We start from the raw sequence: 23,725 nt of genomic DNA, 5'->3' as shown, positions 1-23,725 counted from the left end.
TTGTAAAGAATCTGCAACAAAGTACATGGCAGCCCTGCCACAAAGGAACAAGTAACTGTCTGATAGAGAAGGCCTTCCACAAGGGTGGGAGGAAGGAAAGCAGAGAAGAGAAAATACTGAAGGAAGGAGTAGGAAGGAGCAAGGCTTCCTACAGAACCTAGAGAGATGTGGAAGATGGATGAGGAAATTAAAGCAGAATGTGTAACTGACTTATGGAGCTCACTGCCATGCTGAGTCATTCATTAGCCTCTGGTCATTTGGCTGTCAAAGACAACATGCAAGTGGGCATTAGTGGGCTCCCTGGCAGGGAGCAGGGAGGGAGACCAGAAACACAAATCCTTACCCTCTCTTGTTTGAAATCTGCAAAAGCACCATCTGCATATTTCTGCTTGCTCAAAAGCTGCTTCCTCCTCTCCTGACGTTTGGCACGCTTCTGGAATTCCTCATTGTGACCATTCAAGTGTGCAGTCAGCTCTGCAGTGCTATGCAATTTCGTATCACAGTGCTTGCACTGGTAGACAGGGTTCTGAGAGCGGGTGCCACTTCCCAGTATAGTGAAGTCCCTCTTCAAATCCTTGCTGTGGTGGTCTGTGTAATGCATGCACAGCAGCTCTGCTGTGCTGAAGGACAGCTTGAAACATTTTATGCACCTGAAGGGAAGCCACTCAATTTCCTGAGCTTCCGTCTCCACCTCAGGTTTTTCATAGTCATTTCTCTCCTCCGCTGGAGTTGGCTTTTCATGCTCATCAGCATACACTGCAGTGAAGTAACCCCCCAGTTTGCTTGCATGCTGCTTCTTAGGGAAAACACCAGGGTGACGCTTCATGTAGTGGGACACAATACCCTTTTTGCTGAAGGACTGGAAGGAACAGAGTGAGCATTTCTTCTTCTCTACAGCCCTCCTCAGCTCCTCACTTAACTGAGGAGTGTCATCCTTGGGAGGAGATGGAATAATCACTTTATTGGGTTTGTCGCTTACCGTCCTGGAGGCTGCTAAGCAGTGAGTGTAGTAAGCATCAATGTCATGTCTTTTCTGGTAGTGTGCCGCAAGCCCTTTGCGGATAGGGTTGGTGTATGAACACAATGCACATTTGAAGAGGTTGTTCTTTCCCTCTGGCTGTGCCCGGACATTGTTATGTTTAATGCGGTAGTGCCTCGCTATCCCCTTCCGGGTAGAACAGAAGTATTTGCAGAGCTGACACCGGAAAACTGTGTGAGACACTAAATGAGAACTGGAGAAATGAGGTGCTGGCACAGAGACTTCCCCAACATCCTCAACAGTGATTTCTGGCGAAGCCTTGATTTCAGTCACCATGTCTGGCTCCACTGAGGCAGACATCTTTGGTGGTGACTGGGCAAAAACATCAAATTCAGGTTGATTGTGGTATTTTTCATAGTGAATTTTCAGCTTCTCAAGCGTTCCATGGGTGTATGGGCAGAGTTTGCACCGATAAGCACCATAGCCTTGCTTGAAAATCCTACTTGTCTCTTCCACGTCATTCTGAGCTATATCATTTGACTGCTCCACATCATGTACAAAGTCTTCAGCAGTGACCTTTATTGATGGGTGTCGTTTCTGGTAGTGTGTGAGAACGCCATGAATACGTGTATTAATGTATGGGCAATGTCTACATTTATATACGGCCCCTGGGTTAATATCTATATCCTGAGCAAAGTCTGCAGCTTTCACTTTCATGCCAGGATGCTTTTTGCCATAATGTGTCAGGAGGCCATGCAAGTTGTTGTACTCAGACTGGCAAACTGTACACTGATACGGAGTGGAGGAGATGGCAGGGTTTGCAGAAGCCAGTTGAACAGTTTTTTCCTGGGAAAGGCTGGGATCCTCTGCACACTCTGCATCCTGATCCACCTGTGATGTTGTTATCTGGTCTTCAGAATCCATCCTTGTCCCAGCTTCATCAGGCTGTGGGATGGACTTCTCAGCAGCATCCTTCTCCTTTATGATATCTAACAACACAGATTCATCTCCATTCATGGCCCAAGGGTGAAATGCTTGGTAGTGATTAGTAATATCCCAAATGGAAGATGCTTCAAAAATGCAGTCTCTGCATTTATAGGTCTTTATCTCTGTTGGCATTACTAGGGCAGGAGGGGAAGGATCAGGACCTGCCCAGAGTTTAGTTGCCATGTATGTATAGTCAACATAATGCTCAGGATGTCTCCTTTGGTAATGCACAAGCAAACCACTTGGCTCCGTGTGCGAATAAATGCACCATTCACAGTGATAACCAGCTTCTATCAAGCCATCCAAAAATGCCCATCTCAGAATGGATGTGACCGTGGCCTTCAGATTTGGGTGGTCTTTCTTAATATGCTTCCTCAATGCATAGAAGTAGGGTGATGTGTAGCTACACTGCCTGCATTTGAGGGCTCTCAGCTTTGACTTGTCCCGTTCAGTGCTGGAGGTGTGAGCAGGCACACTGCCAGTCGATTTCTTCTGGCTGCGATCACAAAGGCTTCTAATGGTGGCTGTATGCTGCCTAATCACATCTGCATTAGCTTTGAAGTCACGATGCTTCTTTTGATAATGAATGAGCACGCCTTTCACGGTCCGATTTCCATAATCACAGTGTTGGCAGAAGAACATTTCATTCTCGGGAGGATTCACAGAGGTCTCAGATCCACCCCGGCTCAACTGCTGCATTGACACTGGTGGCCTCTGAATACCAGGTGGCAACTCAGCAGCCCTCATCATCGCTGCAGTGGGGGGTGCCTGTCTGATATATTTGGCAGTGACCTTTATCTCTGGGTGCCTTTTCTGGTAGTGGACAAGCACTCCTACAACTGAGCGGTTGCTATATGAACAGTGTTTGCAATAGTAGAGTTCAGTAGCAAGGTCTGGGGGTGGTGGTGGGGGAGGGGGAGGTTGAGAAGTCAAGTTGGACAATTTTGGGGAGACAGGTGTCCCCAACTCAAAAGACATCTGAGCCAGGGCAGAGCCCCTGTCAACAGAGACTACACGCATGGTCTTCTGAATTCTGAAATATGATGCTTTTTCTTCAGGGTGCTTTTTCTGGTAATGCACCAGAACTGAATGCATGTTAGGGCTTGCAAATGAACACACGTCACAGTCATAAACAACCACAGTATTGACTGAAGGTTCCTTCTGATTTTCACATTCAGGACTAAAACTCTTGGCGGCACTTTTGTTAAAAGCAGCTGGCACACCAGCCCCACGAGCCACAGGGGTGGAGGTTGCCATAGTTTTTGGAGCAGAATTCAAGATTTCTCTCAGTGTCTGAGACTCTGTGTTCAGCCCTTCTTGCTGTTCAACAACATAGCTTGAAAATATCATTGCATTGTTAATTTTCACTGTAGGATGCATTCTTTGGTAATGTGGCATCAGGCTTCTAACATTCGGGCTTGTATAAGAGCAGAAGCGGCAGCGGTATATCAGATCAGAATGATCAAAGTTCAGTACATTCATAGCTTCAGGATGATGCTCTCCATAATGCTGCTGCAGGTCTTCAAAATTTGTGTAGTCAATGTAACACTCAAGACACCGGTATACAGCGCTGTGATCATTGGGATCCAGGATATACCTAAAGCTGAATTTAATATAAGGATGCATTCGCTGGTAGTGGGTGCTAACACTCCTGGCAGATTTGTTGCTGAAATCACAGTGTTTACAATAGTAAAGCCTGCCAGAGTCGTTAAACTCTGAATTCTCATTGTTCTGATCGGTACCATACATGTTTGATTGGCTCCCCAAAACAGAGGCATTGGGGCTCTGATGGTCCTTCATGCTGACAGACGAGTAATAGTCTTCCTCATCTTCAGATAAAGTGAGCTCAATCTCCGCTCCATTGGTGGAACTGTAGTCATGCTGCAAGCTTCTAAAGTTTGTCTCCTTCTGGGAATCATTAGCCTCTCTGCCCCACATTTGCTGGGGTGCATAAGAACTGGAAACCTCTATCATTGGTTCTGTTTGCTCTTCTTCTCTGTCTAACTCCACTTCTATCTCCACCTCATTGTCCTCCTCATCCTCGTCATCATCCTCCACATTAATCACAGCATCTTCTTGCTGTTTGTTTTGGTTGATTTTGCTCTGCAGGTTGCTTGCTATTTCATCAATTCTAGTTCTCTTTTTCACTGGGGAGAGATCTAAAGGGAAGTCATTTGACACCTTCCGAGGGGCTTTCGCAACAAAGTTATTTTTAGATGAGAGCCCAAGGATGGAGGTCTGGCTCTTCTTCACTGTGCTGGCAGAGGGGTGAGCATCTACCTCACTCTCTTGTGATGATGGCGGTCCATCATATTTTGGCAAGTTGTCACAGAATGAATGCTTGTGCTGCTGATGAACTCTGAGGCCTTTCAAAGTTGTGGTGGAATAGTTGCACATTGTGCACTTGTATGGATGCTGTGAATGGGGCTGGGGCGACTGCTGTTGTTGCTGTTGCTGCTGTGGCTGCACTGGATCCATCATCCCAGCAGACTTCCTGCCATTTATATTTCCACTCTCATAAGATGCTGTGCTATCATTCAAAGAGGAGGCAATGCTTTCAGTCTGAGAGTTCATAGTGTCCCAGTCTGATGTTGTTCCTGTGTGACATTGCTTGTGGGCACCAAGCTTTAATGAACTCTTGCAGGTGAAAGGGCATTCATCACACTTGTACACAGCTGTCTTCCCAGACAGGTGGATGTTCTCAATGTGACGGGAAATGCTTCGGCGGTGCATCGTCAGGAAAGGGCAAAAAGGACACTGGAACCTGTTCATATACCTTCTAAAGGGAATTCCTTTTGTTTCCAATAGTTTGTTGCCATCAGATCCCATCAGCTGCTCTGCAGACATTCCTGAGGTCTGGTGATCCATGGAGTTCAAGCCATTCTCGCTGTCCATTTCATTTAGCTCTTCATCTGAGCTGGAGTCATTTAGCATACTGCTTGTTTCCAGGTCAGCAGAAGAATTCGTCATATCAGCAATTCCATAGCGGGATCTGTCAGACAAATTAACCATGCTTGAGTTGTGAGGTGACTTAGGCTTCATTTGAGGGTAAGACATAGAAGAAAACTTGGAAGATGTAGAAGAGTTGGGCCTGATAAGGGAATTGCCCATAGAGCTCCTGAAGTTTGAGACATTAGCATTTGACATCTCACGTCCTGTTGTATTCATGGAGATATAATTAGAGTTTGGGGAAGCATTCTGGGCACTCTTACTCTGTACATCAGGTGCACCAGTTCCATCTTGTTGCTGCCTCAGGCTTGACAGTATTTTTACCATGCTACGGTGCTTCTTCATCATGTGGTCACACCAGCGCTCCCTTCGAGGTGTCTGGTAGCTGCACCATTCACAGCAAAAGTTGCCCCTAGACTTTGTCAGGGGCTTGACCATGGATTCCAAAATGCTCCGCTCCACCACCTCTGCAGGCAGCTCCTTGCAGGGTTCCTGCACTGGCACAGAAGCAGATGTTGATTCAGACACAGCAGCAGCAGCAGTAGGAGGAGTTGAACTCTCTTTCAGGTTGTTTTTGTGATACATTTTCTGGTGCTTAATAATCCTTGCACGCCTGGGTGACTTGTAGGTGCAGAACTGGCAACTGAAAACTTTGCCAAACCCTTCATGCATGATGATGTTGTAATTTAGGGAACTAGCAGTTGGTGGCCCCACTGAGCTCCCCCCAGCCTGTGCTCCATGAACCTTGCGTGTGTGCTCTACCAGAAGGTTTTTGGAACGGAAGTAACGGACACAGAACTTGCACTGGAAAAACTTGTTGGTTGGTTTAGGATTTGGAGCCATGTGCTGACTATAGAAAGTCTGGCTCTGGCTGTAGTAACTTCCAGTTCCCATCTGACTTGTTGCATTTTGCCCTAAAACAAGAATTAAGGTGTATATGTAAATAAATAAAATCAAATAAAGAGGCTTTTTTCTCCACCCACCCTGTATGCGTAAGAATGCTATCACTCCTGCATAGATAATAGTCACACAAGGATTCCCTCACTTACTTATGGAGAGATCTACATATCTGGCAATGGTCACAAAAAATTACTGTTATGCATAATTTCTACATATATGTATGACTGTGGTGTACAGTCTGGGATAGATCTTTTCTGAAATAATCTTGCGGAAAAAATAAAGCTAGTACACTAATAATGTTGAAAATTTTGAAGTGGTTCATGGCAGTGGAGAACCACAATGTAAATCTGAAAACCAAAAAAGCAATATGAAGAACTACATGAAAAGCAGGTGGGAAATAAAACCATCCTCCATGTTTGCATTTACAGAAAAAGCTGTGGTCAGAACCAATATGGCTGAAGCTACACATCTGTTTTGCTGACATAGCAATAAAGATAACAGGAGTTTTTTAGATCACATTAAAAGTAGAAACTAAACCACACAGAAATAAGTCACATGTAAAATAGGGGGTTAGAGTTGAGATCAATCTTACGATTGAGATTTACCTGCTATTTCATCTGCAATTGTAAATTCATCCTTTACAGAAGAAAATTCAACCTCAGTCTGGTTGCTAGCATTTATGGAACCAGACCTTGGCTGGCTAGGACTTTCTTCAGAGACATCAGTTGGCTGCAGAAAAGCAGTGTGAACATCCTGAATGTGAGCTTTCAGGTCTTCATAAGATGGAGCTCGAAAATCGCAGCCATCACACTGCAGCACCTCCATGGTTCAGGGATGACCTTTTACATTAGAAAATTCTGCAAGAAAACAGGGGGGGGAGAGAAGAAAGAGGTATGTTTTTACAGCAATGCCATTGTAACAAATCCTGAAAACAGGTAATACCAAGTTTAGGTGATTCAGTCATTTCCAGAGATTCCACAAAGACACTGGCACAAAACTCAAGCTTTGCTTACCCTATTAAGAGGCATCAATTCACATTCACATGGAGTCCTACCTAAGTAGCGCACAAATTGCTGACTCAACCCTACAGTCAACTTTCTGACAAGTGACTATTGATTCGATGGGACTCTGTCTCTTAGTTTTTCTATTACACAGGACACAGAAGTTGTTCAGGAGTTTGTCTTGTTCAAAGACCAGAAACTATATGCTCGAGAAACAGCACATTACTCCCAGTCAGGCACTGAAATTTAAAATCAGAAGACAGTGGCTTCTGCCTTCATGAGACCGACTCTAACCCTCCTGGAAGTTGCCAAGTCCTGCCTGATTCACTACTACAGACCAAAAGCCTTCCCAGGAAGAAACATGTCTTTCTCATCAACATACAGTCTTGATGTTGGTGGAAAACCAAGACATAAATGCATGGTGAGATGCAGCTACATGAACCAAGGTAGAATGTTTCGCTCTGCCCTACTTCCACCAAGCATTGTAGGAGCATCTCCATTCTTTGTTAAAATGATTAGTTTCATTTCAGTCTATTTTGGGCACATGACCTTTGCGTATTAGCAGTCTGGGGGATGGAGAGCGCTGGAGGAAGAAAAGGGCAGCAACAGGAATAGGAATACTAAAAAAGTACAATGAAAACAGGAGTTACAACGACTCAAGAGTCAGGCTTCCTTGATTTATTCAAAAGCCTCGCACATATGTTGAAGTACAAGCAATATAAGATATGGTAACATGAAGTATGGTGGTTCAGCTTGTGACCAGTTTTAATCCTGCAACAGAGACCTGTATGCTTCTGCACCACCATGAAGGAGATACAAAGCACAAGCAAAACAAAAAAAATTAGACACTCTTACCCTGTGCAGTACTTAAGCACAAAAGCAATCTTCCTGTATTAATACAGGAATTAGTTCTTTAAGCTTCCATTCATTGCACTGGATAAAAATGATAAACTGAGTTTTTCAGAGGTCCAAGACACAAGGGCAGCCCAAAGCACTGAAAATTCCATGTGTTTATTGTAGGTGGTGTATGAAGCTATTTCCACAGCAAGGAGAAAGCTCCAAAACATTAAGGCACAGAGAGGGTACTGCATCAAGGTTTTATGTGAAAGAATGCTTCTTCTGATAGACTGCTAAAATAAACTTCTAGCAAGTCAAATTCTGGACAGTCTGAGCACATAGGCTCTCCACATATTTACCTACATTGCTTAGCAGGCTGCACCGTGTCCTTTCTCTCCCCCCTACTCCCTCCCACCACCAATAAAGAAAATGAACGCTGCACCAACTTCTTTTCAGCTAACAAAGTTACAACAATCGAGATACTCAAGCTTTTATGTGCAAGCACCAGACCAAATTGTGTGGAAGAGGTTGCTATCTGCTCTGGATCAAATTACAGCAGTGAGGGAAGCCCCACCCCACGTCTCCTTTAGCACAGTCCATTAGACCTGAAAACAAATTTTTCCATGGAGCAGACGACTCCTGCATTTAGAGCACTTCACAGAAAAGCGGATCATCCAGTTTTCACTACCCATCCCCCAAGCTTAGTCCTTTCATCTCAGCCAAACAAGCCACAGCTCTGCTGAATGTGTTTATCACACTTTCAAGAGATATGAGCCCCTGCGTCACTGAAGCTTTAAGACTCACTAAGCTGCCCTAGTCCTCTGAGCTTTGGGAGCAGCCATTTTAGCTCAGACAACTCCTGCACTCAGAGGCTCAGAGCTTCTCGCCTGTGCACAACATGGCCTCACTTATCTCAGCTTCATCTCAAGCACACCAGGCTTTTCCTTTTTTCTCCTCTTTTTTTCCTCCGCCTCCTTGGGCAACGCTTGAAAAATCAGCATTCCCAGAACACATTTCCCCATCTCCTGCATGACTTGCCCCCCAAATCATGTCGCTACTGTCCCCCTGTGCTGCCCAAGCAGCACCTTCTTCACCTAAGCAGATCGCCCGCAACCATCTCCAAGGATTGGTTCCCCTATCCCGTGGATGACAAATGTGACGGTTCATTCCAGAAACAGAACATTACAGCATCAAGAGCCTGGTCCAAGCTGTCCTACAGGCAGAAGCAACACACAGCTGAGCCCCACTAGGAGGAGGTGGGGGGGAGGCAGGTGGGGGGCCTCCAGCCTGCCCCGTCCCTGGGGAGTACTCCTGCTTGGCGCAGAAGACACACCACCCCATTTCCCTGCCAGATTCCAAAGTCTAATGACCTTTGTTAATCGCCAGCCAGCCTGTCTGCATCAGCAAACCCTGCCAGCAGACACACCCTTCACACAAAGGCTGTAGCTATGCCTTTTAAGAGAGGTTCTCTGAAAGCTCCATTGTATACAAGAGAGGAAAAACAACACACACACAAATCTGGCTCTCTCCCCTCACGCCCCCCCATCCCACCCCACCCCCTACCCCTGGAAAACTTCAGACCCTTTAGAAACACCACCGCAAAACGCTGTCAGCTCTGTCTCTCTTGGAAACTTCAGGCCAGATTACAAAATAGAAAACCAGAAGTGAGAGCAAACCTGAGCTTCCAAATAAAGATCATCCTGGCAGCTTCAAGAGGTAAACAACCACCACCATCCCCATCATCTCCAGCAGTCACGACACTGACGCTTGGAGAAGGTATCCTCAAGGATGCTGGATGCTGTCTAGACAATCTTAAACTAACAGTACCCTTCTGCTACAAAGGAGAAGGAACAGTTGAGAGATCGTTAATAGCTGCCGACTGCAAAAACTGATGGAGACTTTCTAATAGGTTCCAGCTTGAATCTCAGCAGGGTCTGTATCACAAAGGCACCAAGTCAGAGAAGAGGTTTATCTTACTGCGGCTATGAGGAACAAACATCAGGTACAGCTGAATGGACTTAAATTTGATGTTTTTACCATGCATCACACTGAAAGCAGGATGAAGCATTTTTGTAAGGAATTCTCTACCGTTTCTGCATTTTTCTTTAAAATTCAGGCACTGCACAAAGGCAAAGAAAAACACAAACTGCTAGTTTGAGCTCATATATCAAAAGAAACTGAAACACATCTTTATGTCTTTTGTCTGCATGGGATATGAAACAGACCGACCGACCTACCCACCAGCAAAGAGCACTTTCAAGTGCAGATGTTAGCACACTGGCAAGACACACACCCCAAGCAAAAGAGACAAAGATTTGCACGTTTCCATCAAGCTAAGACAACTCATTCAATAATCCTTTACATTTTCAAACAGCACGGTAGGAAAATTTAGAGGGGAATGGAGGTGGAGTGAGAGAGGTGTTACCAAATCCACTAACTCAACAGCAGAAAAGGAAGTCTGGAGAAGAAAAACCCAAACCAACAAAACACAACCAGCGTGAAACAAACCCATAAATTCCACGTGCCCTCTAACATATTCACAACCAATCTCTAAGACCTACAGACAATGTGACTTCTAAGATACCCTTACTAATGCAATGCTAACATCACCAAACAATTATTAAAATACCACTGTCTGACTAATTTGCATTTACAACCTCTTATATTTACAGCTTTAGTGCTTAATATGGAGGTATTCTCATTTTTTCTTAAAAGTGGAAAGCTTCCAGAACTTTGGGCAAATGAGACTCTCAAATCCACAGCTTTAAAGACCCAAGGTGATGTCTCAATTGTCTTCGTCAACATTCTCTACACTCATAGATGCATGAAAATAGAGGCGTAGTTGCATTAGATTCCTAGGTTTTAAAAAACCCAAAACAAAAGATAATTGTGCTTGTTGAACAACAGTCATTACAGAATTTGGCAGCAGCCAAAGTAGTACAAATCATTATGTTTAAGTTTGGTTTTAAAGCTTCAAAATACAAAATTAATTGTGAAGCCCAAGGCACTGACCTCAAAATTGAGCTTCTGTGGTTTGACTACCCATCCGTTGTATTTTGAGATGGAGTCAGCAGAGCTTCTAAAAGTTAAGAATATGCACATGCACAACCACAACTGAAAAGGTCAGTCAGACCGCACACACTAAGTGAACTTCCAGCTCAGTATTAGTAATACTGCATGTATAACAAAGAAACCTCCAGTTTTCCAAGCCTTCCCCTGCTCAGATCATCAGTTGTACCATCACCCCAACCTCATACATGCAGGTTGCACACACAACTTTCATTTTACCCTGTGCCAAGGTGGAGCTGACAGAAATTTCTTCACCAAAAGGGCTGTCAGCACTGGAAGAAGCTGCCCAGGAAAGTGCTTGAGTCACCATCCCTGGAGGTATTTAAAAGGCATGTAGATGTGGTGCTTAGGGACATGGTTTAGCAGTGGACTTAGCAGGGTTAGGTTTAGTGTCGGTCTAATGATCTTAAAGATCTCTTCCAACCTAAATGATTCTGTGATTCTACAATTCATTACACACCCCGTTAAACCACCAGAAACACTGCCAAACCCCTTTCAACTGGACAAAATCCACCTAGAGATGCAGTGTGCATCAGGCTCCTGAGGCTCTCAGGCCTTGTCTGAGACAGTCCTCCTGGGGCTCCTTGATGGCCCATGACCCTTTTTCACAACTTGGCACCATCAGCCCCTGCCCCAGCAATGCCACCCGGCCAAGCCAGGCCCACTCACAGGCCCAAGGCCTAGCCAGGCCCCAGGGAGGTCAGCAATGCCCGGGACTACCCCTCAGCCTGCCCTGCTCCCCGCTGTGGCGGTGGGACAGGCCCAGGCCGCCAGGCCCTGACCTGACTCTCCGTGGGGAGCCATGGTGGCTCCTGCACAGCACACTGGGTCAAAGCCTGTCAGCACGGACAAAATGTCTTAGCAGAGGCTGAAGTCATGCCCCAGAGACATCTTTTTTCCTTCAAAACATGCAGAAAGCTTCAGTGTTGGTCTGATCTCCCCCACTACCTCTTTCTTGCTGTTGGAGATCAACCTTCCAGAAATAAACTATCAGACATTATGGCAATGCAATTCAGAAGCCACTAATTACAGACATGACAAGTTTTCAAAATTGCCATGAGTAGCACTGCAGGCCTTCTTCCCTGTCATAGAAGCCTGAGTTTTACAAGGCACCCGTGCCTACAGCTGCAGTGAGGACCTTCCAGCCATGCCACCTGGGCTGCTGGCCAGGTTCAGCTCATGGACAACAGGCTGCTCCTCTGGTGTCCTCGGGTTTGGGGTTGTTTTGCCACTCCTCCCTCCCCCCTTTTTTTTTTCTTAAACACTTTTTATAAGATCACAGCAAGGAAAATTAAGTCTAACCAAATAAAATCATAGGAGCAGTGCAAAAATTTATACATTTGAGAAACAGGGAACCTGAAGGCTATTCTAACTGTAGGAAGCCAGCCTCATCTTTCATTTAGGAAAAATCCCAAAACCTAATTAATGAGGAATTCAAAGAATAAATTCAACTTTCAGATACAGCCAGGCAAACCTACTCAACTCATGGTTCTTTTCAATAACCAAATTCCAGTCAAGCTTCTGGGATTCTTGGTCCTTTGAGGGTTGTCTTTGGAGTTACTCCTCCAAGCTGGTACCAAAATAAATTAAATTGAAAGACCATTTCTTTTTCCACATTCACTGATGTCTGGTTTGGGGTTGTTTATTACATTTTGAATAGTTATACCCATGAGAGAAATACGTTAGCTGATAACTGTGGTCCTGTCAACCATTTCTACCAGTAAGTACTTGTGTTGACCTACATGGAAATACATATTACAATGTAAGATATTTTCCGGAAAGAACTTCTATTAGAGATGTAGTACAACTCAACAGTAACAGCAATGATCTAAGCTGAGCAATGGCAGACTCATTGTCTTCCTAAAATATACTTATGCAGCCACCTGGAAGACTGTTTAAACCTGAGGTGGGCTCCAGGTCCAATTCCACAAGAGGTGGTCTTCCTACTACACATTCATTGTACAGTATATTCTAAACTTTTTAGAAATCTCCTAGTCACAGAAAACAGGATGATCAACTTTGTTCGTACCTATACAGTTACTATTTACTTATGTTCCTGAATACATGCATTCATTTAACATACCTGATGCCACACTATGCATCACTGTAAAGCTACCACATAGCTTGCAAAATCTCCTACATTTTAAAGGAAGTATAAACCACATTATTCTTAAAGCTTGTGGAAAAGAGGCCACACAGTACTTGGAGCTGTCTGAGGCATAGATGGGTTTTTCAGTTCAAAAGGACAACAAAAAATCACAGAACCTCTCATTACTTTTCTTTTGGGGAACTCAATACAAAACCACATAAATAACCTGTAATGGGTCCAAATGATGGATATATTATCAGCTCAACTGATTCTCCAAGACTATGACTTTTCAAAAAATGGGGGGGGGGGGGGGGGGGGGGGTGGGGGGGGGCGGGGGGGGGGGGACCCAAACCAAATAAATAAACAAAAACTGACAAAATACAAACAGGAAAACAGGTTTACTGAACATTAATGCATATTAACCATCTCAGTGAAAGACCCTAGCAGAATAAAGGCACACTATGGATTTTGCAGGGAGGTATGAAAAGAGAATCACAGGAGCACGATGACAGCTTCTTTGAGGTGTCTTGAGAAAAAACTGCAGACCCCACCCTCAAGCAGACACAGCAAACCAATAGCTATCTCACTGTGGAAAACACAAACTCCACTAGCAAGGAAGACAGAAGTCCAAGATGGAATACTTGATCTTATACCCATGTGTTACTTGCAAGGAAATCAAATCAATAAAGACAATTATAATATAAGTAACCGAAGTACAAAAAGCATCAGGCTGGGGCTATATTCATTCAAGCTACCTAAATGCTGATCACTCGTTTTCCATTTTTCAGAAATAATGTCTCATCTCCTTCTTTCTTTGGGCTCCTAGAATCTGTATGAATATTCTTAAAAAAATACATGAAGAAGCCATCTAAATGCCTGAAGAATAACTTCAAACTTCAAATATTTTTTTAAAAAAAGCAGATTGCAAATAAAATGCCACAACTTAATTACAAGACAAATTAAGAGTCATGCAGAGTATGATTCTTGACATTTTTTTTGTTTTCCTCCTGAAGGTTAGCTGTGAGGCATTACATGGTACAGAACATGGGCAGCTAAGTCTTAGGATGAAGATCTTTACATATGAGAAGGCTCTCTAATATTAAATGCCTTTTGCTCCAAACAAGACCAAGTTGGGGTTTTCTGATCTTCCGAATTACATTCAAGGCAAATTATTAATCCCTACAGAAATCAAAGACTCTAAATATATGTGAGAATCTGAACAACTAAATGGCCAGAGTAGGACTTCTTCCCCTTATTAAGTACGGCAGGTACTTAATTTACTGCACAAAAGTATTTGTGAAGGTGCAAATACAGAGACAAACAGTTTTGTCAAGTTTTCCTATGGTTCCCCGGAGTCAATAAACAGGATACTGCTTTGGCCCTGTGTTACAAGAAGATGCAACAACAATTTTACTAGGAAGGGGAGAATTTTGATCAGATAGGCTCCTTTTTTTTAAGAACAAACTTTGTTTCTTTTCCTGCCAGAAGGTGAAGAAGAGGAAGAAAATGAAAACACACAAAAAAAGCATTAAACCATTCTTCTAGACTAACCTTACAAAACTCCAGAGTAGAAATGCAGTCTGCCATTGGTTCCCATTCTAAATTCTCTCAGGAAACAAGCCAAGTCCACCTCACCGACACAACCCAACCAGTGCCCTTCTGCATAGACATACTTGCTCAAGAGGCAAGTGGGCTGTCCCAGTCTAGGTAAAGAGATACCAGAGCCAAACAACTTGGCTTTTGTACCCTGCTCATTAGTGCTCCCATATGGCATAAGGCAACTCAAAGCAGTGGGTCTGGGGTTTCTAATTTCCAGCCAAAAGTGTACTGTTAATTACCTCAAGAAATCCAGTTCCTGCGAGTTAAGCGAGGTGCGCTCCCCCTATACGTGGACTTGGGAGAGGAAGATGTCAGTAGGTGGTGCTGAAGAACAGGGCAGCACTCTGCCTGGGTACTCCATAAACAACCTAATTCCTTCTCATGCATTGCAAATAACATCTCCGAGGTCTTTACACAAAAGATGCATTACCAGCCTCATCCTGGAAGGAGCAGGGGGAGGAGCAGGCTCCTCAGTTTGGCATGATCCCAGCAAAGACCTCTTTCTTGCCAAGAAAAGCCAGAGCTGTTATAAAGAGGGTCCTGCCAGTAGCAAATCGGGTATGACAAACTCAACCACATGCCCGGCTAGACCATGAACTGAAGTGGGAAACAGAAAAACTGTGACTGAAGACCGAAAAGATTATCTCCTGATGGTCATCCGCCCTTAAATGAACCCTAAAACACAGTTGCACAGCCTGTAGTGCCTTTAGAAGTAATCCTGCCACTCACACCAAACTACACACTCCATTCCACGGTCATATACAGTAATGTAGCTGGTGAGATAAAAGCATGCTTTAGAGAGACCAATGTTAGTTTGCAAGGAGCACGGTGTTTTTACAGAGGCTAAACACAGCTTATAAACCGGTGACAGAGCTAAACCATGCGAACACATGAACTGCTGGATTATTTTAGGGGCCACAGAATTTTAATCTTGGAGATCTGAGATTAGACCAGCCAACACAGCTGGTTTGAATCACAAGCAGGCACTCTCAGTGTAGTCACTGAGGTGGAAATCAAGTCACTAGCACTCAGAAACCACAAAGGTCAAAGGCAAAGCTCTGCTTTGGGACTGCTACTGAAAAATGTCTTCAAGAAGGCAAAATAAAGAGATATTATCACCATCTTGAAAGACGGATGTGAAAAGATGCTTTGTTGGACACATGTTCCTCCTTTAACTGCAGAGACTGGACCTAGGTTGTAGCAGCAGTGACAGAGACTGACATCAGCTGGTGACAGGAGTAATCTTTCAGCCAGAGATCACTTCCATAATGCAGAAGCCAGTATGGTAGATACGCAAGACTCTAAGTAAGAGAAAATCACAGGGCAGCTGGGAACCAAAGAAACGCATGGATCAGATTCAAGAGAGGCAAAGCCCACTGCCCGTCTTTCATCACCATTAAGAGCTCATCTTAGTAAGGACCCTGGGGATGATGCAGCCCTCTCCCTCAGTCCATCCTGAGATCTTACATGCTCCAGAAGTACTCCTTTAAAGAGTGAACCCTGTGCAGAGACCATGTGGAGAGGATGAAAAAGGGCATTCAGAGGAATGGGTTTAACCCTATAAAGCCAAAGCACCAGAAGTCATGTTCTGTATCAGCAGACAAAGCTGAGAAAGAACAGCAGATCACCTCCTGCAGACCCAAACCCACCTATTGTGCAACTTTAATTATACATGGATGGAAGTCTACTGGAGGACAAGAAAACACTGATTAAGAACATCTAAAGATTGTTCTGCTTTCCCAGTCTACTCCTCAGAAACACTCATTTGTTTGAGGAGTTCCACTGACATCCTAGCTATTTTAACACTGCCTTTGTCTCCAGCTATCCCTCCCCCTCCCCCCAAGCTTCCTGCTACATTTGACATTTGCTGGACTGTAAGCAGAAGCTTCTCTGTCAGCCAGTGCATTTCCTCAGGTAATACAAATCCATCACTGACCTATTTATAATGCCAGACAGAATACACAGTTTTATTTGTCTACTGACTTACTTGCAGTATGGCAGCCAGCATCTCTGCCCTAGGTAGAACAATATATACTTTTCCAGTATTTGACACATATCAGGGTAGTGATTATCACTAGGCTGCCACCCCTCTCCCTGCCAACCCTCCCACAAGATCTTTTCCACCAGTGTAAGTGAAGATCCTCTGTCTGTTTGGGATGGTGGCTGCAAGATGCTGGTCTTATCACTAATGACTGAAAAGTGGTACTGCTGAAAAGGAGAAACAGTAAGTTGCAGCCAACACTTATGTTGTGCAAAATAGTTTACTTGGTCCCAAATAACTTTACATATACACATATACTCCATTGGATTACATGTCAGAATGTAACTACTACATTGGATACATGCTGGAATGCAGTATCCTGTGTCTGAATGAGAACCTTCCCCTTCAATCCCCACCTCCACCCACCCGGTCCTTCCAAGGAAACCAGTTTTTGTAGTTGATGTAATATATGAAGCCCAAATATAAAAGATTTAAAATAGCATACTGGTTCAGTCGTCATCATTATGTGGTACACAGAGAGTAGACAGTCTCTAGAAGAAACTAAGTTGAACATCTACAATGCACTTCAAAGGGTGTGGGTTGGGGAAGAGGAAATCAGAGTGATCCTAGGATTATGGATCACCGTATCTATAAATTGACCAAGTTTAACGGAAGTTCTCCAACCAGAAAGTGTTTGGATTGAAGAGGCATTAGAAACTATTACATTAAAACCAGAAAAAAGCTGCTATTCCCCATCTATAAAAGAAGCATACTCTGTTATGCAGGTAATAATTAAGAATTACATCCCTCACAAAAAGTAAAAAAAAAAAAAAACCAAACAAAACCCAACTTCTTGTTAACCTTACTTCTCATCTTTCCAATAATAAACAGTCCTTTCCCCTGACTACTCTGGACATAATCAAGTTAAGGAGAAAACTATTATTAAAGCTGAGTTGTATCAAAAGTAGTAAGCATGTTGAAGCTCCTGATGGATTTCTTCTGTCCTAGTTTAATCCTTTTTGCTTTAAATAAGCTGTTTGAGGGTCAGCCACTAAGATCCAATTTCTTTTTCTTCCTCCTAAGAAATACCCAAACAGGAAATGAACCATGAAGAAGAAAAAATAACTAAGACCTTCTTTGTAATAAGGCACATGGCTAAGAAGGGCTGAAATTATAACCAACTGCATCCTTCAAAAGCTACAATCCATGCAAGTATGTAGACACAACAGAACTACTGCAGCTTTTTTCATTTCTGCCAGTCTATTACTCAACACCTTGGTTTCTTCTGCTGTTGTCAATGCTTTACATTTAACCATTTAAAGCTGCGGTATTTTTAAGCATTTTAAATAACCAGAAAGGTAACAAAATCCAATTTTAGAACAAAACAATCAATTCCCATTTGTCTTAACATTACTCTCGTTTTGAAGAAAGTGGAACCATTCTCACTTTACCCAAAAGGTATAGGATGAAATCTGATAAGAGAAACTGGTTGCCAAAACCTTATTGCAGAATACCTAAACAATTGCCAAACAATATAGAAAGAAAATAATGTCTCTTCTCCTAAGGAAAGTTCAGTTCAAGAGTAGTTCATCAACATAAAAAGTTATCTTAAAAAAAATATATTAACAGGAGACCATGAATACCATGTTCTTCCATTTTCCAGCCACCATCCTATTGTTCTATTTAACCCATTGAATTAAACTAACAACTTCTCATAATTTACAAGTAATTCATTAAAGATCTTAGCTACCTAAGGTCATCACCAATTTGAAACCTGGCCATCATGTTTTATTCAAACATTCTGAAAGAAGGCAGCATATCTTCATTATGAAAAAAAAAAAAAAAAAGCATAGTACAGTCCAGAGAAAGTATCTGGATAAATTAAGTTTCCTTAACCTTTGGGAAACTGTGTAACCTGGAAACTGAACCTAAATGCTTGATTTTTGTAAAAGACAGGATGTAGAAAATTCAACAGAGGTTCCCAAAGAGCACACTGTCTAAAGCAAGGTGAAGGCTGGAAGAGGTATTCTGCCTTTGTCTACAACCAGAAGCCATTTATGCTTGGCTCTAGGAAAGCAAGTCCAGGCAGCAGTTCTCCTCTCTCCCTAGTGGTACACTAGCCACTGCTTTAGCTGCAAAGAGAGTAACTACTCCAGGGATATTCTCTGTCCAAAATGGAGGGGACAGAACATCCTGACTGCCAACAGCTACACAACCAAAACACAGAGATATAATGAGGTCATTGTGTATCTGCATATGGAGCAGGTCCATCTTGTTCTGAAGGATCCACTTTGTGTTACTATTCTCACTAGAAGCCCTCTGCAACTGACCTTGGCATGTCTTCCAACAAATGCTTTCATCAAGCTTCCAGGTCATCCTGAATATCGCACCAAGCCATGTGTGTTAGAAGGACCTGAAGTGAGGTTGTACCCAAACTTGGACATGCTTTTGGACTTAACAGGGGTTATTTGAAACTGCAATAGCTCTAAATAACTCCATGGGTACACAAACCTTGACATTTACTGTGCACGCAAAGTAGACAGAAGTGGATAAGATATGTTTTGAGCTAACAAATAGAGCAAAACCATCTTTAAAAATACCCTAAAGAACCCAGAAGATTCAAGCCCTGTGATGGTTTAAACACCGAACAGAACTTTCAACCTGGTGAGATACAAACAAATTTATGCAATATAATGTGCCTTTCAATTACTCTGAATACTTCAGAAGTAATGTTCTGTAAGCAAAGGAAGGGTAGCCTGGATCACTGTGTTTTCAACAAAGAGGAAGAATATTCACCTACATTAATGACAAAGACACACATGCTGTGTTCTATGGTTCCAAAGCAAAGGGCACATAATTGAAATCGGATTTACTGATGATTGTAGAACCACTTAAAAAAAGGAACCAAAGTTTGATTTAAAGGGAAGACTTACAAACTTCCCAACTAACTGCTTTTCCAAGAGGTACACATAAATGCTTTAGGTAGATCATTGAATCCTCCAGCTTTTTAAAGAGATTTTAAGATAAGGCAGGATTACTTCAAAGCAGAACTATATAAAGAAATGCTTCTTCTGCTTCTTCTTACTGAAGGAACAAGAATGAAAACAAGCAAGTGAGGAAAAAAAAAAAACCTAAACCACAAAGACCATAGACTCAACTGTTATAACATTGTATGTCCACAGATTTGTGCTGGTTGGAAGGGTCAGGATGCATCTTCTTAACCGCAAATGGAGACGAGACATCGGCAATCAGAGTGATAACACATGTATCTCATCAACAAGAGTTGAGCTAAGTGAACAGCATTCAGCAATACTGCTTGCCAGTCAGGTGAATTTCTTCCTTTTTTTTTCATCCCAGAAAAGGCATACATGCACCTTATGACACCAAAATACATACAAAGAGTATTTTGAGGCACTTAATTTATGTTAGCTAACATCATTTAACACTACGGAAAAGATGAAGCAAGAATGTAATGAGGTTTGTAGTCCATTCTAGACTTTTTCCCCTTTAAAACTCATTTGAATAAAAGCCATTTTTACTTGTTTCTTGCAATAATTCAATTGTTTCATGCAACACTCCATTCAAGCGTGTGTTCTTCTTTGCAGGAATGTGTGCAGAGTGGAAGTTGTCACATTAATTTAGGACCTCATTGACAGTCAGTCCTTAAGAAATTTCATTTTTCATTCTGCTGCTTATGGAACACCAAAGCAAGACAAAAGACAATATCCTATGTTTCAGATTTCCATTCATTTATCACAAAAAAGTCACATAAGTCAGCAGAAGTAACTTGCTCTCAGAGAGAGAAAAGACTGAAGTATTACCCTGGTTTACCAGCTGAAAATTATCGAACAAAATCTGAAGACTAACAACCTGTAGGTAACATGTAAGGAATAAAAAGGCAGAATAAAATTTATCAAGTAGCAATACTGCCACTGTATTCCATACAGTTACTATGTATTTATTTGACTGATGCAGCTTCAGGCCATGCTGGGGTAGGCTTGCTCTGTGTAAAAAGCAAGGTGAGTGAGCCTGCACCACGAAGAAACTTCCTTCCTTTACCTGGTAATGGAGAAGCACATGTAGCTTCTGTAGCCTGGCTCCAGGTCACAGAGCTGGTCTGTGACACAGCCAGCAGCAGAAAGTGGGTTTCCAGACTCTGACCCTTCCCCATTATGCCACACTACCTTTCTGTGCCATTATTCCTCAAATCCCAGCACTAACTTCCCACAACAACTACAAATGAAAGGTTCTCCAGCACAGAAGAAGTTAGAATTTTATGAGCAGGGGTAAATCATACACCACACACAAAGATGTAACTGATGTTCTTTATTTATCTTTGCATTTACTTCTTAACTGGAGTTGCCATTTCCAGCTTTCTGCAGAGAATCCAGGCCTTTTGCTGAAGAATTTAGGTCACCTCAGCAAACTGTCTGCAGAGCTGATGAGAAGAATACTAGGGGAGACAGAGTTTAGAGATGGTAAACATGGTCTAACCTCCATATTACTTGAGATCACAGTGGAAGAAGGTACATGGAAAACAGGATGGCCATCCAAAAAGGGAGCTTTATATGGGGGTGAGGAAGGATATTTATTTTGAAGGACTGACAGCTAGAGAAACTGAAATTCTTATATGGTCCGAGAGGCTTTTCTTTTAATACAGTTCTGCCCAAACTACTCCATCCTTCTACTCTCTTCCCGTACTCTTCTAAATAATGGGCAACATGTTAATAATTCTTCTCTTCTAGCAACCATCAAACCTAACTAGAAGTCATCACAGGGACTCTTCTTTATAGTACCTTTATAAAAATGCCTGTACAAGGAACACTTTAGGTCTTCCTCAGTGTCTTCTGTAAGAAGGAGATATTCATGACCAAAGAAGAGGAAGTTTGATTTAATCAGACCTCTATTTCATACATGCTTGCTGGAGCCACAAAGTGTGTGCACACTTCCACTCCACCCTGGCTAACAAAATTTATGAGAACAAAGCAGGCAATTAGTTTTCACATGCTGACAGTTGCACCCACCCTTGTTATGACATCACAACAAACAAGATGCACATATTTTATGGGTTTTTCAAAAGTGTTCACACTGTAAGAGAATCAAGTCCTACAAAATGTTTAGGCTACAGCATCACCTTCAGTTTATGTTCAACTAGCATGTAAAGCTATTATGTCCTTTCTGAAAAACTTCAATAAAACTGTTCCACTTCGAAGCCTGAATGTCTAAGAAAATACAACTTTCCAAAAAAGGTGATTAGGGTGTGCTCAGAGCCTACCAAGGACTCCTGATCCTGTTTAATGTGAACCCAAACTCTTCAGAAGGAGCTCACAGACACAGAACAAGTCTCTGTAGTAATCCAAGACACTAGCTGACATTCCTGTTGAAGGAAGCATACTGAGCATGCTTCATCCTACGCCTGCAGAGCATAACCAGCCTGAGCTCTGCCAAAAGCCAAGTGTGTCATGGGCATCTGTGACCGTTACTTTGCCTAGGCAGAGATACAAAGTGGTAACACTTTTTCTTTGGGTTTTTCTTCCCCCTGTAGCTCTCTAGCTGTCAACTGAGATACACAAATATGCTTGCTGCAGCTGGAAAAAGCCTAGCTAAAAATCCAGTTTGCATTTACGGTGAGGTGCATCTGGGCATCAGGGTTTTTTTCTGGAAACTGCATCTGTCCACTCCATGCAGTCAAAAATGTAGGCTCCAATCTTTAGCACACCAGCTTGAGGCAGCATACAGGCAGATAAGAATGTGCACAGCTGCTACCTGCACACAGTTTCTGTTATGTCAGAAGCACATGTCTGAGAAGCACACTCCCTGCTGCTTCACACTGAGCCACTGGAGGAACCCTGACTTCCCACCCTTGTCAGCCCAGCTCACAATTATCAAGCAAAGTCTGAAAGTTGATATGACATCAGCATTCTGGGGAAGCAGGCAAAAAAAGGGTTACATCTTTCACCTTCTTCATCCCTGTCTACCTTCGTAAGTGATCAAGAATTGTATCTTCCAATTTTCTTAGACTGAGTAGTGTCACCTTTTCTTTCAAAAGATCATTCCCTTCCAACATAACTTACCTTACCTTCCAAGCTGTATTCTTGACATTAATCCTTAGATTTCTGCTCTTCTGTCATAAATAGCTCTTCCTGGTCTACCTACTACCTCCTCTTTAGGCCCCTCCTTCTCCAGGTCTTCTAGAAAAATGCAAACTGATCATCTGCTGTTTCCATCACCCAACAGAGAATGATGCTGGTGTTGTGTTATCTGTAAGGTATCTCTGAAGTCAAAGGAGTTGGACTTCCATTTCTTCTGATGATGTTTGTATAGCATACCAAGTGCTGGTTACTCAGCATTCAGTATGAAATAAAAGCCGCTTCTTTTAACTCTTAAGGAGCACATTTTCAAAAAAGACTGTTCTGCCTAGAACCATTACTCAGTAGAGCAGAGAAAATAAGGGAGGGAAAAGGGAGGGCTAGGAAGGAGTACAGCAGACACCACCAGGAATGAATGACAGTCATCTGGTCTTACTGTCTGTGAAAGCTGCTGCTGCTGAGGGGCCTCCCATGCATTCTAGAAACTGCTGTCTGAGGCTGTAGAGTCTTACATTTCTTCCTCTTTCTTTTTGAGGAACAAGACTCCCTCTTTGGTTCTCATTGTCCGTTGCTCTGAACTCAGTAACTGATATAACTGTGGTAAGTCAAGATATTGCGCATGTGTGTGTGTGTGTGTGTGTGTATGCTATGTCTGGATCCTCAGGAAGGCAGACTGGTATTTTATTTTTAAACTTTGGCTCCTGTTGCACAGCCCCACATATAATGGCTCCACTCCTGAAGGTTGGATAGTCTTCTGCTATCAGTTTTCAAAGAAAAACAAAGCCATGCAAGCCAATACCACCAAAAGAACAGGAGCAAAGTTCTCTCCTAAAGATTTTCATCCCCTCATAAAAAAACAAGAGAACACAGAAATATTAAGCCATCAGTGTCATCCCAACTTCCTGCTGCTGTATGCTTACAAGCTACAGAATATTGTGCAAGTCCCAGTAACTGCTGTGCTTTTAGAGATTTCTCCTGGGTTTTATTTCTAGAAATTTGCTGGAGTCCTGCCAATTTTCCCCAACTGAGGACCAGACCTTTATGTGGGTACAGCCTTTTATTATGAAGTGGAGGGTCAAAATAGGAATAAGATTCTCCTTACCTGAAAGCAGAACCTGCAATGGATCTTCAAGGTCTCAGAAGCTGAAGGAGGAAGAACCAGACTTCCTAATCATAGGACTGGTGCTACAGTTCACCCTTCCTGAAGAGCCTGCCCTTCAGATGTGTTCCAAAGCTGACAAACTA

At 42.8% G+C, this 23,725-nt stretch overlaps 1 protein-coding gene across 3 annotated transcripts in view; it reads right to left on the bottom strand.

Annotated features, from left to right (window-relative positions):
- Positions 1–23,725, bottom strand: part of ZNF462 (zinc finger protein 462) — a 93,677-nt gene that overhangs the window by 47,437 nt on the left and 22,515 nt on the right. For all 3 annotated transcript variants that reach the window (XM_040579356.1, XM_040579358.1, XM_040579357.1), the window contains exons 2-3: positions 6,421–6,672; positions 344–5,829 (exon numbers count right to left, since the gene is read on the bottom strand). In XM_040579356.1, coding sequence (XP_040435290.1) covers positions 344–5,829; positions 6,421–6,640 — 5,706 coding nt within the window. In that variant the 5' untranslated portion in view covers positions 6,641–6,672. The remainder of the gene's footprint in view (positions 1–343; positions 5,830–6,420; positions 6,673–23,725) is intronic.

The sequence above is a fragment of the Falco naumanni genome, chromosome Z, assembly GCF_017639655.2.
Source record: "Falco naumanni isolate bFalNau1 chromosome Z, bFalNau1.pat, whole genome shotgun sequence".
NCBI classification, from domain to species: domain Eukaryota; kingdom Metazoa; phylum Chordata; class Aves; order Falconiformes; family Falconidae; genus Falco; species Falco naumanni.
This window is presented reverse-complemented; position numbering and strand designations above follow the sequence as displayed.